The sequence below is a fragment of the Aspergillus pseudotamarii genome (genome assembly GCF_009193445.1).
Source record: "Aspergillus pseudotamarii strain CBS 117625 unplaced genomic scaffold BDV38scaffold_29, whole genome shotgun sequence".
Classification (NCBI taxonomy): Eukaryota; Fungi; Ascomycota; class Eurotiomycetes; order Eurotiales; family Aspergillaceae; genus Aspergillus; species Aspergillus pseudotamarii.
In genome coordinates, this window is record NW_022475043.1 from 381,156 (window position 1) to 396,505 (window position 15,350).

The 15,350-nt window shown below is 47.4% G+C and overlaps 4 protein-coding genes across 4 annotated transcripts; 3 read left to right on the top strand and 1 right to left on the bottom strand.

Annotated features, from left to right (window-relative positions):
* Positions 1 to 725: 725 nt before the first annotated feature.
* Positions 726 to 4,287, top strand: BDV38DRAFT_247618 (uncharacterized protein). Its single transcript, XM_032054679.1, has 4 exons — positions 726 to 1,290; positions 1,345 to 2,918; positions 2,986 to 3,090; positions 3,151 to 4,287. Exons 1-4 carry the CDS (start codon positions 1,194 to 1,196, stop codon positions 3,892 to 3,894), a joined length of 2,520 nt encoding a protein of 839 aa, XP_031913297.1. The 5' UTR covers positions 726 to 1,193; the 3' UTR covers positions 3,895 to 4,287.
* A 580-nt stretch (positions 4,288 to 4,867) lies between these two features.
* BDV38DRAFT_283341 (translation initiation factor 6) lies at positions 4,868 to 5,960 on the top strand (the record flags this gene model as incomplete). Its single annotated transcript, XM_032060026.1, has 5 exons — positions 4,868 to 4,902; positions 5,053 to 5,124; positions 5,176 to 5,262; positions 5,338 to 5,526; positions 5,600 to 5,960. The coding sequence occupies 5 exons, from the start codon at positions 4,868 to 4,870 to the stop codon at positions 5,958 to 5,960; spliced, it is 744 nt and encodes a 247-aa protein (XP_031913298.1).
* Positions 5,961 to 6,725: 765 nt separating this feature from the next.
* Positions 6,726 to 9,952, bottom strand: set2 (SET and WW domain protein; the record flags this gene model as incomplete). Its single annotated transcript, XM_032057339.1, has 5 exons — positions 6,726 to 7,385; positions 7,443 to 7,523; positions 7,577 to 9,195; positions 9,305 to 9,358; positions 9,469 to 9,952. The coding sequence occupies 5 exons, from the start codon at positions 9,950 to 9,952 to the stop codon at positions 6,726 to 6,728; spliced, it is 2,898 nt and encodes a 965-aa protein (XP_031913299.1).
* A 2,121-nt stretch (positions 9,953 to 12,073) lies between these two features.
* On the top strand, positions 12,074 to 12,842 carry BDV38DRAFT_247648 (uncharacterized protein). Its single transcript, XM_032054680.1, has 2 exons — positions 12,074 to 12,456; positions 12,559 to 12,842. The coding sequence occupies exons 1-2, from the start codon at positions 12,352 to 12,354 to the stop codon at positions 12,700 to 12,702; spliced, it is 249 nt and encodes an 82-aa protein (XP_031913300.1). The 5' UTR covers positions 12,074 to 12,351; the 3' UTR covers positions 12,703 to 12,842.
* Positions 12,843 to 15,350: the final 2,508 nt, after the last annotated feature.

The window sequence follows — 15,350 nt, forward strand, 5'->3', positions numbered from 1 at the left end:
GCGACCAAACCAAACCTCTTACTCAGGTTGGCAGGGCACTAATGTGTACCTCTTTAGAATTCCTTTTCACCTTCCATACGTACTACTATTCAGCCCCAGAGTTGCTTGATTTCGCTTCATTTTCCCTCTGCATTATCAACACAAAGAGGACTCTACGTGTTTCTTTCCCCTAGAATCTGATATCCTCTTTTCTCTTCTTTATCTCTCTATCTTCCATTTCTGTTCACTCCCTCCCCCGGTCGAGCCGTTTCGAGTTCCCGCCTATGAAGAACAACACGCCTGGTGTACAACAGCATTCGTGATCTGATTTTCTTCTCCAGTATATCCTCGTCTCCCTTTCTCTTCTCCGACCCTGATTACATTCGTCGGTTTTTCTTTTCTTCTCTGTAAATTCTACCCCTTCAATTCCTGGTACTGCCGGACCTCTCTAGGTTCCTCGTACAACCCGTTCTCCTACTTGACTTACTACTTCCGGCGACTAAATTCTACTTTACCTTTTCTCACGGTGATCCACTTGGGCCGAACCACCTTTTACTTCATCCACTTACTACTTGCTTCACTACTTGCAACAACTCTCTCCGTCCTGTCGCATGCGCCGTCGCATTTAGTCTTTTGGTAAGTTAGTTTCCACCGGCATTCTTCATAGGCCTTTCTATTCTTGCGCCCATCTCATGTTATTCCCCCAATCTTTTCGCCTGCGATTCTTCTCCTTCAATCAAAATATGCTCTTGCCATCTTTAACATACCCACTCGGTGCTTCGGGCCATTTGCCCATCGTGCCCGGTCAAGCTTTCACGCTCTCATTGGGCTCCTATCTCTCTGCCTATACCTTTGTATGATGCCCTTACTCTCGTGATGATCTCGAATTGCTATCTGTCCTTGATCCTGAGTGGGCCCCTCCTCCGTCATATGTTCTTATCCTTTAGTAAACGGGCGTTACTTTTCAGCAGGCTACATTCCCCTCTTCTTGTTTCTGAATGAGCCATCTTATCAGGATGTTGGCCTGATTGATGTTGATCTCTCTCCGTCCTCCCCTTCTCTTTTTGTCTTGTTCCCTTTCTCTGGCTTTTTGTTGGAAACTTCCAAGGAGCTATTTCTTGTCAAAGCTCCACCTCCTCAGCTGACAGTTACATCTTCTCGGCAATCCTTCTTGTGAGAACACCCTTGCTGATACCCGAAAACATAGAATTGCGATGGCGGGCATCAAACGTAAACTTGACTCCACCAAAGGGTCAGCTGCAGGGCCCACCGGCAGCGCAACAGGCGCAGGAGCTCCCCCAAAGACGCCCAGTAAGTATCACAGAGCACTGCTATCATCTTTCGTAGGAACTAATTGCTACATAGACTCTACAGTTGGTGATACTGCTCATATCCGTGTGACACGTAGTCTACGTGCAAGTCAAGATGCGCGGGCAAACCAAACTGATAACAACAAGAACAGCACAAACAGCGCAATGCATAACAAGAGTGGTAATCATCGCCCTTTGTCACGTATAATCACGCTCAGTACCCGTGCTGCTCGAGCCAACAGCGCTGCAAGAAATGCATTGAACAACGCAGCAAACAATGGTACGAATGGTCCATCGAATGCTGCTCGTGAGACCCGGGCTTCTCGAACCCGGGCTGCAGCCCCTGCTGCAGTTGCGGCATCCGCACCCGCACCAAGTCAGTTTGACGGAACAACCTTAAGTGTGCCTGAAACCCCGCGGTCTAAGAGAGTCAAACGAGGTCCGGTAGTCGAGGAAACTCCAAGAAGTACGAGACAGTCTGCTAGACTCCGGTCCCACGTCAACACATCTTTTAACGAGAACGCCTCTACTGAGGCAGCTATTACCAAACAGTTTGAAGCAAGCCCCACCAAGGGGGTTACTCCTAGTAGTAGAACTAGGAATAGAAGCCGACAAGCTGTGGATGCTGCACCCGACACTATTCAGAATAGTGTGAACTCCAACTTAACCACCGATCTAAGGCCACCGTCACCGGAAGACATAATTCCAGAAACTACCGAAGGATTTAAACAAACAGAAGGCGATCAAGATCCTCATGTATCCATGGAATTGCTCCAAGCTGCAGAGGAATTATCGACGGACTCCACACACCAGGAGGACAGTCATGGAACGAATGAGGAGGAGGTCGAGGGTATGCCTAGTCCTGCAAAGACTACCTGTTCATCTGGTTCTCGAAAGCACAGGTCTTCGGAGCCAGAAAACAAAGGAACTACGGATTTTACTAATGTTCTTGATCTTCCTCACCAAAAACTGAAACTGGAGGATGGGGAGCTCGATCGTACGGCAGAACAGCCTTTACAGGGCTGTGTCACTATCAAAAATGCGTCGCGCTCCCCCGACGACGAGGTGGAGGAATCTAAAGCTGGCAATGAATCCCGTCAAATCACGGAAGATATTGAAGAATCAACTCCAGAGCATGCCACAGAACCCACAATTGGGAAGGCAGTTCGTGGCGGGCGTAGTCGAGGACGAGGCCGCGGTGGGCGTAGCAGAGCTGCTGCACGCTCCGGCTCAAGCAAACGGGGTCGTGGCGGTGCTCGTGCTGCTCGTGGTGGGCGCACTGGGCGTCATTATGATCGATCAAGTGATGTCGAGCACGACCGTTCACCTTCCCCTAGTGCAGCCACTCAAAAGCTCCGGGATCGACAACGGGAACTGGACAAAGCATTTAGGAAGGTTGCAGCTGCCCAACGATTGGCTTTGGCTGTCTTAGCTTCACAGTCCCAAAAAAAGATTTCCCGCGATAAGAACGCCCACAAAAATGTACCCGAGTATGAAGAAATTAACTCACTTCTGCAGGCGAGGCTCGAAGAGAGGTTGGAGGTTTTCCGTCATGAATATGAGCTCCGGGTTGAACAAGAAAATAGGCTTTTCACTGCTAATAGAGAAGCGATCGAAGAAAGATTTCGAGTAAGTTCGATATTCCATTCGATAATTTGCCTTTTTGGAGCTGCTGTTGATGACACAACCATTACAGGCCTCAGCTCGGTACATCAAAGAAGAACATTTCTTTGCAAGCCAGGGGGAATATATGGCATTCGTGGAAGGTCGACGTGCTGCAGAGGATGATGAGCACACTGAAGTATGCCAGCTTTTGTATCTAGGATCGTTATGCAAACGCAATAGGCTAACATGGTCTTAGACTGATGGCTCTGAAACCGAGCCTGAGCGTGTTATTCCACCAGCAAAAGAAGTCGTGAGGGGGTTCAATTCTTCCTTCGTACGGAATCCTGCTGGAGCCGCTTCCTACGATCGTGCTAGGTATGGCTGGGATGATTTCGTCCAGCGTGCTAAGTTAGGCGATGATATCGACCCGCAGATGAAGGAGATGAGGGAAGCCGGACCGTTTGCTGGCTTTTCTGCTCGAGAAATCATAGGCCTCTTACTGGAGGCGACTGGCATCGTTGAGGTGCGCCAGAAAGCTAGTGTGGAAAATCAGCTCAACCCTGTATTCCTTGATACGCGCCCGACAGCCTTGTTCGCATTGGCTGATGTGGCAGCCGCTGAGCTCCCTCGTCCTACCTTATCCCAAACCACACCGCGGCTTTCGGCGCACAGAGCTCTTCTCCCGCAGCCTTCACAGGTGGCTCACGGGCCGACAGATCCTCGATCTTTTGTGCTGCCTCCCCCCACCCCCCAACGGCAACAGCCCCGTCGGCTCCTCCCTGCCGGGCAGCAAATTCCACCCATCAGTGAGCAGCTCGGTCTCCCAGATCCATTCGCGAGCAGGGGTGGTCCTCCACAGCTTCCCCCTCCTCCGGGGTCTAACTTCCAACGGCCTCCACTGCCTAATTACTTGGCAGGTCATCATCCACAGAGTTTGTATTATCCACCGCCGCCGCCGCCTACTGCTCCGCCACCTCCCGGCCCTCGCCCTCCATATTAGAAAGCCACGCATGGACGATACGACCTTCTGTTCATTTTCTCTTAATACTATTTTGTTATCTTTTGCCTAATTCCGCAGGCATGCTATATTCTTTGAATTTGTTAGGGTTTGATATACGGAGCTACGGTCTACGCCAAAACAGTAATGTTGGTTCACGTCGGGAGTTATGTGCTGGTTGGGTGGTACTTTTCCTCTCTCTCTTTCTTTATGCCTCTTCTTCTTTTGTTGATTTATCCCCCTGGCAGTTGAGAAGACTTTGGAGCGTGGGATTAGTGTAATATCCCAAGATAGTATTTATAGTGGATGATGGTATCATGTATACCCTATCTGCATCTTCTCTGAATCAATATAGATGCAAAAAGAATCGAACGTAATTTGCACCCAAGGATATAAATCGTTAATTTAATGTGGTTGTTTGATTTTACTTAGTTAATAAATAAATGAATGAATAAAATAAAATAAAACAAAATAAGAAGGAAGAAAAAACCAACGGAGTGGATTGAAGGGTGAAAATCTGGCCTGAGGTAAATGGCAGACCCACCCAGCATCAGGATGAATAATGATGACTCCTTCCATGACTCTTCGTCGTGACTCCGCCCCGATTGGGTCTAGTCCCGTGGGTGGGGTGCTGGGATTTGAGGCTGCTTTTCCTTTGCATTGATCTTTTTTTTTGCGTTGCTTCATAGATTCTCTCGGACACATTAATTCTTATATCAGTTGACTTTCAACCGTCAATTGATCCTACCAGAACTCTGTCACGGGCGCTGTGTTCATCTTCGCGCATTCCTTGTTCTCTGTCACGACCATCTAACGACAGTTTCTGCCTCTTTATCACCCACCCCACCTCGCAGCTTCTCCCATTTTCCTTTTCGCTTCATTCTTCGAGATTATATCCTGCCTCTTCCTCCCTACGATTTATCCTTGAAATTTCAAACTGAAGCTTTCGTTTGGACACTACCGAAAACTTTGAATTATGGCGGTTCGCGCACAGTTTGAGAACTCCAACGAGTGAGTGGAATATAGTTGCCAAGTTTTCCCTCTGAATGCAAAGTGGATAAAGGAAAGAGAGAATGAAAAGGGGGAGGAAGGAAAAGGAATGAGAAAGAAAGAAACAAAAATGACTAGGAATAGGCGTTAACTATGATATTCATTATGTAGGGTTGGCGTGTTCGCTCGTCTCACCAATTCATATGCCGTTGTCGCTATCGGAGCCTCGGAGAACTTCTACAGGTGTGTGCGGTTGTATGCAGGCCCCATAGAATAGTGAACTGACTTCCACAGTGTATTCGAGGCTGAACTCCAAGATGTCATCCCCATCTGTCGCGCTACTATTGCTGGTACTAGGATTGTTGGGCGTCTAACAGCGGGGTATGTCTTAAAAGTTCACTACATACTTGCTCTGGCCCTCATACCATAGCACAATGGAACTTACACATTGAACAGTAACCATAAGGGCCTTCTGGTCCCCACCACCACCACAGATCAGGAACTGCAGCATCTCCGGAATACGCTCCCAGACTCGGTCAAGATTCAACGGATAGAAGAGCGTCTATCAGCTCTGGGAAATGTCATCTGCTGCAATGATCATGTCGCCTTGATACATCCGGATCTGGAGCGAGAAACAGAAGAAATGTACCAACCCCACCACCATTGCTTCTTGACTGCTACATGGCATGGAATGAAAGTGTTGACAATTTTTGGCTAGTATCGCCGACGTCCTTGGCGTCGAAGTCTTCCGACAAACTATTGCTGATAACGTCCTGACGGGCTCATACATGGCTTTATCCAACAATGGCGGTATCGTGCACCCCAAGACCTCCATCCGTGATCAGGACGAGCTCTCCTCTCTCCTCCAGGTGCCTCTTGTCGCTGGTAGTGTGAATCGTGGTAGTGCTGTTGTTGGCGCTGGTATGGTTGTCAACGACTGGTTGGCCGTAACGGGCCTGGATACGACGGCAACAGAGTTGAGTGTCATTGAGAGTGTGTTCCGCTTAGGGGAGATGGGCCCTCGCGGTGCTGGCATGGGCAATGCTAACAAGGAGAGCATTGTGGAGAGCTTCTACTAGGCTCGCCTCCTGGGTGGTGTTATTATTTGGGATTTATTCATTCAGAATTGTCATATATAAATGTGTATGCCTTGCGCGCATACATGTTTACAATGCGAGATGCTTCCTCCAGCCTGTCTCTAACTTTTGAATACATATTGAATAGGACACAGCCAATAACGACCCGTTAACGACCTAAAATAGTACCGGTACCTCAGCCATAGTAAAATAGAAAGTGCCCGGTGCCCAGAGAAGTGGCATCTTATATACGGAATCTGAAACCTGGTTATATGATTGGTAGAGATGTTCGTCGACCAAAACCCAACCCAACATACTATTCCGACAGAATAGGACACAGGCGAATCTGAAGTCGACTAATTATACAGGTTTAGAAATTGATTTGCTTCCTGTGTTCCAGTATGCTCCTTCTTGCTGGCATCTTGTTATAAAGTAATGCGACAACACTAGTGGGTATGAGGGGTATTGAAAAGGTACTTAAGACAATGTAAAGGCAGAGGCGAAGAAGTCTGTTAGAGTATAGAAGGAGTAAAGTGGAAAAAAAAAAGAAAAGAAAAGAAGACAATAGAAAGAGAAGGCAAGGAAGAAAAATAGAGGGTGAGTAAGTAGGGAGAGAAACAGTGCGAAGCATGTTTAAAAGAAGTACGGACAAAGATTAGAACCTGCCAGACCCGGGCCTAAGAATCAAAATCCGTAAACACCAGTCCAAAATGCTGATAAAAATATTATGTTGCTTTTTTTTATGGGGGTAGCTCGGTATTTGCGTCATCATACCTCCCCTTCAATCTCAGGTTGAGATGATTCGAGCTTGCTCATACCCGTAATATACTCAGCTTTAGACGGTGATTGATCTATGGCGTGATCCGTTTCAGGGTATTCGCTAGGGATCTCATCGTCAGGCGGAGGGGGAGGGGGAGGTGGTGGAGTGAACTCGTTATTTTCACTCCTACTATCGATCTCATCGCTTGGGATTTTCTTTGCATTATCCATGTTTTGCGGGTCATCTCCAGGACTTATTGGAGGCGGTGGCGGTGGCGTTGAGGATCTTTGTCTCTTCAAGGTTGAAATGTACTCGTCCAAGTTGGGATCCTCTGCAATATCTTCCTCTCTCTTCCGTTTCACACCCCCCTGGGGTTCTTCTGCAGTCATGGGCGTGTCCTTCTCATCAGACTTGTCTTCCTCATCATCGGACATCTTCATATCTAGCGCCTCATCGTCACTTGCAGCCTGAGGCGTATCCACCTTCGCGTCCATTCCCTTCGCTTGCTTTTCGACCTTCCGTTGTTCGTAAGCTCGGTGCTTTAGGACGGCTTTGTCAAAAAATTCCTTGCAATACTTCTTGACTTTCTTCTGCTGCTTTTCGCTGATCTTCGTAGGGTCCTCAACTCGGTTATTCTTGAAGTCAGAGTTGACCAGTTTTTTCGCCACCTATGCGCAGGTGGTATTAATATGTATGCATCGTATACTCCAGACAACGGGACTTACATCCTTGGCGTAACGTTTCAAGTCCTCCTTTGGAAGCTTATGCTTAAATTTGTCCACTACATACTTTATGTGTGGGAACAACTGATGTAGGATTAGCCCTCTCGTTCATGTGTTAGACATATATTGGTACCCACCGTATTCTCATAAACTTTCTTTTGTTTATCCTCACTGTAACCTCTCCATTTCTCCTGTCCCTCCTTCTTGACGGGAATTGGTTTAGATACTTGCGGAGTGCCAGGCGTACCGCTTTTCTCCTTAGGCGTACTCTCCTTAGCATTCATGATGCCATCGATAATGTCTTGCAGTGCTTTGTCTCTCGACTCTTTCGGAGGTGGAGGAGGCTGAGGCGCTGGCTTAGTTGGTCTGGTCCATGTGGTATCACCACGCGCCGAGTAATAGTATGTCCGGCCATTCGATTCAGCGGCGAACCATCCTGTTGGAAGTGGATTGAACTGACGACGAAAGGACCTTGGGCCGTGATGGTGAGGGTTTCTTTGTCCGTACACCCCTCGAGTTTGAGCTGCAGGCCCCCGGGGGGGCTCAATTGACCGCGACCTTGACCGGCTGCGGGACTTTGACCGCCGTCGTTGGTCCCGAATAGTCTCCCGTCGTTCAAATTGATTGAAAGCATGTGCTGTAGCATTCGGGTCTCGTTTCATGCGTGGAATCCGATAACCTACCTCCAGGGTCGACCAGACCTGCAGAAGTGTAGCCGCCTTCTTCTCGACACGCTCGTCACCACAGCTCGTCAGCGGCTGGATAGTAACCTCTATTTTCGAATCAATGATCTTATTCCGCGTGAGGCGCGGAAACTTATCCAGGATATCCAAAATCTGCAGTACAACATTGAAATCGTCCTTCCACATGGTGAGCTGCGAATTGAGGATCTGGTACCCATGCATTTTCACCACACGATTGCGAACACGCTCGTCATCACAGCGTTGGATTCGCCCCAAAAGCTTCACCGCGATCCACTTCTCCTGGCACTGCATCAAAGCCGCCATAACCTTGGTGACGCCGTTTTCCTCCAACGACTTCGGCTGGACACTATCCACATACTCTTCATCATCCTCGCCCATCTTCTTCTTGCGTGGTCGCTTCGCCACCGCCGTATCCCAGCCGTCTGCATCCTCGATCCCCAGGGCTTCAATGGTGGCATTCGACAACTTCGTGGCACGCTCTGTCTGGGTTCTCCCACCAATGAAGCCTGTACAATTCGGTTCTCCGCAATAGCAAGGTTGAGGATCAGCTCCGTAACGGTCAACATTGTAATTAAAAACTAATTCCTCCCCGGCCTGAATGTCTCGTTCAGCAAAAATGCCCATGCGGAGCTTCTCCCCAACTACCCATTTGTCGACATAGCAGTTTGGATTGCACGAATGGTTACAGAACCGACCTAAATTACCTCTCTTTGTCGCATCAACAAATTCACCTTTGCTGAGGGACATAAAATAGAAATGCTTGATCCCCTCTTCATCGTACTGCCTCATGCGTCGCCGGAACTGGCCTTCGTTGATAACTTCGCCTACATACTCGTAGATAAACTGGTGCGGTCGCAAGTCGGCCTCCGCACGCAGACCGAATCCTTTCTTCTCCGTTTTGATCACGGCTACCTGGGCATACTCCTTTCGTTGGAATCTCTGATTTTGGCAATCCGGTCCGCATCCACAATCGCCCACACATTCAATTTTGGTCGCCCGGTTGATACAGTCGGAATCTTCTCCACATGCCAAATTTTTGGAGAGGGCAGGTTCTGGTTCACATTGAAGTAATACATAGTTAAAAATCATGCGGTGCAAATAAGGGAATCATGATGTGGATATAATCCAAGACATGGTGAGATACGGCCTAGGTGAAGTAACCAGGGGCGTACAAAGAAATTGGTATGCTTTGGATATTGCCGCTGAGGCTCGATACTGAAGACGCGCATTTGGACAGAAAGATAGAAGAAGCGAGCGAGTAATTGAGAGTAAGGCAGGGAAAGAGATGAGGAAATGGAAGGTAGAAGAAAAGAGGCGTGACTTACCCCATTCTTCGGCACAATCACATTCCATCGCATGTTCAGTATAACCCATGTACTTGTTTGCATAAGTGCAACTGTCCATCAGCTCAAAGGACGCCTGAGCCTCCGCCGTACTATCTCCAAGATGCGAGAATAGTTGTGGTGGCCGCACAGCAACTTTCTGGGAGGAGCTGCGAGTCAATTTGGGCGGCTGTCCAAGTTCTTGTTTGACAGTGATGTCGCCCCCGACTTTCTCCTCCATATCTGCAGTATAATTTGCCTCCTCTTCTTTTTTGACAGGAGTTTGAGACAAGGAGCGTGATTTGACCGCAACATCCATATTCTGAGCAGAAGGCGAGCGGGACACGCCATTAGGATCATCCTTCGACGAGGTGCTTCCACCGTTAAGAGCGGAAGCATCTGTGACTCTGTCGGGCTCCAGCTTCATCGCGGTTACCGCATCTATTACGGATTCTGACCGACGGTCCGCGTAGTCATGAGGGGACATGACGACACGGACGACGCGCGCCGGCTATCGAAGCTAGTAAGCGGATGCGCTAAAGAAGGCAGAGGGTGTTTGTGTGACGTGGTAGTAGGTGGTCGGCGATAGGAGGTAGCGTGGGTGAGGAGAGGCGAAATGAGGGCGAAGAATGGCGAAGCGATGAGGGGGGAAAAGAGTGAGAGGAATGAAATAATTCGAGTTGAACCAAAAGCCCAAGTCGAAGTCACCGTCAAACAACGTCCACGTTTTTTTCCCGCGGGTGCCAAGAAAATATTCAAGAGGAAAAAGAAAAAAAAAAAAAAAGAATCAAGGAGTGTTATTCTCGGACTGCTTTCATACGGAGTACGCTTCTAACCTGACTGGAGGGGATTCTCCCAAGATCTTTTCCCAATTTCTTATTCACTGTTCATCAAATCATTCATAATCTCTTCCTAACTATTGTTCCTATGGTGTGGACTTCCATCCTTCCCTTGTACACCAAACACCATTCACTTCCAGCTCTCTCAACATACCGAAGAGGCACCCAGTTGAAGAACTGGATAGAGCCAAAGAGCTTCTATTTAAGCGACAGTGATTGCACAAGGTCTCTTGCAATAAGCTTAACTGATTTGCTAGGGCACTTCTAACCCTTTTGCACGCATTTCGCCATGGTGGTGTGGTAGTGATACGTAAGGGCGGCCACTAGTCAGCATGGGAGATGTCGCCAAACACCCTGTAATCTGTCACAGTTCTACCCTGCATATCCCCCTTCAATCGCATGCTTGTTCTTTCTTGATCCCCTTGGCCTCAACCTCGACCCATCTAACCTGGGAGTCATAGTCTTGAGAAATAGCATTGACGAGTACTGGCGCAAGCGAGTACAAACAACCATGTGCCTTGTAGCTTTTCCGAAGGAGAGCTAAAGCCGCAATGTGTGACTACAGCTATGCTTGTGTATTGGATAGATTTCCCATTTCATCCATTGGGCCATACCCCGGGAAGTTCATCTACCACTCTCAATTATGGAGTAGGGAAGCCGTGGACTAATACAAGCAATAGAAGTACTCTCAGAGAGGATTTACTCTCGAGAGAAGTCTAGAGCCGTCAAGAATCAAATACAGAATCCATAGGCTGTGAGTGGTCCAAATGATTCGGACAAGCCTCTTGCCCATGTATGTATGACCCAGCTCGGTCGAGAAGTACGTGAGAGCGCACGACACCGGAGGAAGGATCTGCAAGGACATCGCAATGATATTTAGCATGACACACCATAAGGAGGGGTGGGGTTCGGATTTCCGGTACCTTTTCGGAACAGGGATGAATTCTGATGCGCATAGCGATTGGGCGAGGGTATCTCAGATTGAAGTCAGAGATGCGTTATTGGTCGACATGTAATTAAGCGAACAAGTACATGACGGAGGAAAAGTAGAAATTCATTGTGCCATCAAAAGCATTTATGATAGGTTGTTATAAGGATGAATGCATGCAGGATGGAGGCCAAACCAATCTGGGCGACTTCCCATGCATGAACGGGTGTTGCCTCGAACATGCTAGAGCAATGTCCCACGCAACTTTCATTCAAAGACACGCTAGAAAATAATAGAAAGGGGGAATAAAGACAGATTAGAAGACGGAATTTTTAAAGGCAAAAACAAAAACGCAGAGGGAGAAAAATAATATAAATTAATCAATCATAAAAGAGGCTGTATTATGAAAGAGTAGTAACCCGTGTGATTATACGGAGTAACACGGTAATCATAGCCTTGATGATACGGGTGATTAAATACTCTCATGTTCGTCCCAATAAAAGTGGAAGATGGGCAAAAGGCTGATGCAGACGTTGCTCTGTAGGTACTGGTATGCTGGTACAGAGTACAGGGTATACAGTACAGACATCTGTGCGTCGGCTTAATTGTCGAGCTCGATTATAATTTTGACTCGCAAACAAGGGTAAAAGATGGGATCGGTGTCACCCTTCGTCTGGAAGGAAGGAAATTGAACGACGGTTCTACCAAGAGCCAGGTAACTACTAGTATCCACGAGTATTGTACGCAGTACTTGTTATACATACTCCGTGAGACCTAGGGCAGTTAAACCATTCGTACCGTACCAGATTCAAGTTACTCGGTACTGAGTTACAAGCGCGCCGGGTACCTGAGATGTGGGGCCAAAGGGACATTCTGCTTTGCCAGAAAGTCACCGAGGCTTTCTGAGCCAACACCATACATCCGCCATACTAAACCTAGTTATGGGGTATGAAACGTTACCACGTCCGTTGATTAAGGTCATGCTTCATGACAGGTGGTTCTGGAATTTGATACGATCAATACACCGGAGCCACATCCATTCTGCCAAAGTCTATTATTATTAGTTACAGAGCATGATGATGATTATTGAAGCTTACGCGAATCTGTTTCCGTCACAAAATGATGTCTTCCTTTCCTCTGCTTTCATCTTCTTTTTTCTTTCTCCTTCTTTCTTCCCTTTCTTTTTCTTTAGTTCTATCTTCGGCAAGATCAGACTTTCCAATTGTTCAATGACCCCCCCCCCCAAACGTTAATCTTCTGCATCTGCACCCGCACCTGCACCATCCGTTTGGAGAGACAGATGGAACGTTAAAAGGACTGGGCCAGAGGACAAGATGTCGAATGCAAGGCTACTATCTGACGGTTGATTCAAGTCAGCGGGGGGCGCTTCACCTGCATGCCGATGGTTCTTCGTGCATGGACCATTGTTATTTTCATCTACTCCGTACTAAGATGACGATGTCGTACTAGCGGAGCTTCACAAGCGCGCTGGTAGCATTAGTTTGCAAATTTTGTGGATGTCCTCTGACTTGGGGGCAATCTTGGCCCATGCTGTCGGCCCCTCCTCCCGTCATCCCCAAAGGAAGGCGAGGCGGAAGAAGAAGAAAGAAAGAAAGACAACAACAATGCAAAACTACAGAGTACCTAATAGTAATCATGATTCTATGTGTTCTACATTGACCAATTCTGGTTCAGGTTGGCCTTCCAAGATCATAATCATATGGGCTTTGCTTGTTTACCCTAATATTTTCAAACTCTGGCAAGACAGACACAACCTACCAGGATGTTGATCAGAAGGTTCAAATTCATGGGTGGCTCATAGATGGCCTACTGGACGGACTGAGCCGTCCTTGCAGTTCTCGTTCCATTACCTTCTCGCCAAATGATGGAATTCGTTCATTGACCCAGCCTCCAGGATTATTGCAGTCTGCGCCTAATAGCGGAGCCTTTGACCCCACTCTGCGGTTATCAACTAATCTGTAGTATGTACTAGTAACCATCTCCGCTACTATCAACCGTCTGCCAGTCATCGGGAGGTGCATTCCCGCTATCTTCGATAGGGCCAATGCACGTCTTCCTCTTTCTTTTCCTTCTTTTTTGTTTTGGCCCTTCTGTACCTCTGTAGCCATACGGACCGCTGTACGAAGTACACCAGGATGACCTGCTGGCAGGATGGATCGACCGCATTATCTGCATCCTGGACCTATACCCGAACCTGCCTCTCTTTACAGCTTCAGCTTTGACTTCTAAGCAACCTGTCGGCTTTAGTCAGTTGACCCAACGTTCTGGGCGCCATTATCCACCTATCGTTAGCCGGTTAGCGCTCAAGACATACGCCTTGGTACTGTACTTCCCGCGCGGAAGGGTCCCTTTTTTTTTCTTTTTTTTTTTTTTTCCTTCTTCTGAGCTTTTCTTGTTGGACTCCAGAAGAACGCTCCCAGTGCAGGTGGCCGCCATCTATACTCATAGCATAGCTAAACCCACTGTCTTCGGGTATTGATTCATTTATTATTCTTTCCTTAATCTCCAACCCGTTTTTTAGACTTTTGTAGTTGAAGGAGGACAACCGTAGCTTCAAACTACTGTTGTTGCATTGATTTATTCCCTCTCCGTCTGAGTATCCATCGACTTGCAGCTTTGTGCATGCTTAGTCTCTCTCCATTTCAGTCATCATTGATCCTCGCTCGGATAATCCAGGACCTAAGGTGCCCCTCCTCTGAAGGTACCAGGTGGGTGTCTTCAACTTTTGGATCCTTCCTTCTCCCCTAGCGGAAGATACCAACGTTTGGAATTATCTGAAACCGTCATTTTTGAAACACACTCTCTGCTTGGTCCTTTTCAGCCTATCCCACCTCGAGTTTGGTTGGGCTTGCTGCCACTAGTTTACCTATCCCTTGTGGTTCCTGTCTCTCTCAGTTTCTAAAAAAGAAACCAAGAGGACACGAAGGAGGAGAGTCCCTGCAGTTCCCTTAGGCTGGGCGGACGCATACTTGCGGCATCGATACTGTTCTTGTACAATCCCGAACTAAAAGTCCGTTTGGCTCAGAAACGTTGTTGAGGGAAGATAGAGTGTCACTTGGTTACTGCATTGATTCCCTCTGGTATCTTTTTCTTCCCTCCTTTACCCTCAATCTTCCATATCATTTCACTGCGTGTTTGGTGGCAGTATGCATCGTTGAAACAGGCCCGTCTCTCTCTCTCCCTTTCTGCTCTTTTCGTTTTCTTTCTTTCCTTCTTCTTTATGTTTTATTTTATTTATTTATTGTATCCCCTTGATTTTATTTTTATTTTTATTTTTCCCTCCCCCTTTGGATTGGGGAGAAGCCCTCTCTACTAGTATCACCGGTCACCACTACTTCCGCGCATCTCAACCAGAGCCTTAACCACTTTTATTCCATGGTGGTTTTCTTCTTTTTTTGACTTTGTTGCCTTCTTTCACATTGACTTTCCTTGCCCTTTCCCGCAGAGAGGTGACTTAGAGCATAGAAGTTACATGTCGATAATCCTACTGCTTCTACAGTCTTAGTTCTGCTCTATAGCCTTTTTCCCTTCATTTACATGCAATACAAAACCCTGGGTCCAGATTTCTCATGAATCTCGTTCCTCCTGTGAATTTCAGACCCTTATTCAATGTCTACTGTCCAATTCATTTGCGCGAGCATCTACGTTTCTTCATCTCCCTCACTCACCATTATACGAACCTGTACTGACTTCCATTTCTGTCACTCGTTGCGTCGCCAACGTGGTTTTTGACTGCTTCCTGAGCAACCACGTGTTTATACATTTGATAGACGCATCATTCCGTTTGGGAGGCTCTTTGTTCATTTACTTATCATCCTACCTTAGTTTGGTGTTTGTTTTGCTTTCTATGTGCTGCAGCGTAGTCGCGTGACGCGTTTTACCCTGTCTATACATTCGCTATAGCTTGACTGCTCTGGGCTCCTTTGTCTTTCTTTCTTTTCTTTCCCCCCTCTGGATTGTTTGTCGGATTATCTGTTGGGGGAAGCCGGCCCTATTTGCTTCCATGGTCACCTGGATATGTCGAATCTATCAGAACAGCCATGGACTGAGGAGGAGAAGGTAAGAAAAGATATGTTATTCTTTATCCTCTACTGTTT

Coding starts and splice junctions, on each gene's coding strand:
- BDV38DRAFT_247618 (XM_032054679.1), top strand. CDS start 1,194: ATGGCGGGCATCAAACGTAAACTTGACTCCACCAAAGGGTCAGCTGCA. Junction 2,919..2,985: donor CGATCGAAGAAAGATTTCGA/GTAAGTTCGATA, acceptor CAACCATTACAG/GCCTCAGCTCGGTACATCAA. Junction 3,091..3,150: donor AGGATGATGAGCACACTGAA/GTATGCCAGCTT, acceptor ACATGGTCTTAG/ACTGATGGCTCTGAAACCGA.
- BDV38DRAFT_247648 (XM_032054680.1), top strand. CDS start 12,352: ATGATGTCTTCCTTTCCTCTGCTTTCATCTTCTTTTTTCTTTCTCCTT. Junction 12,457..12,558: donor CAAGATCAGACTTTCCAATT/GTTCAATGACCC, acceptor GGACTGGGCCAG/AGGACAAGATGTCGAATGCA.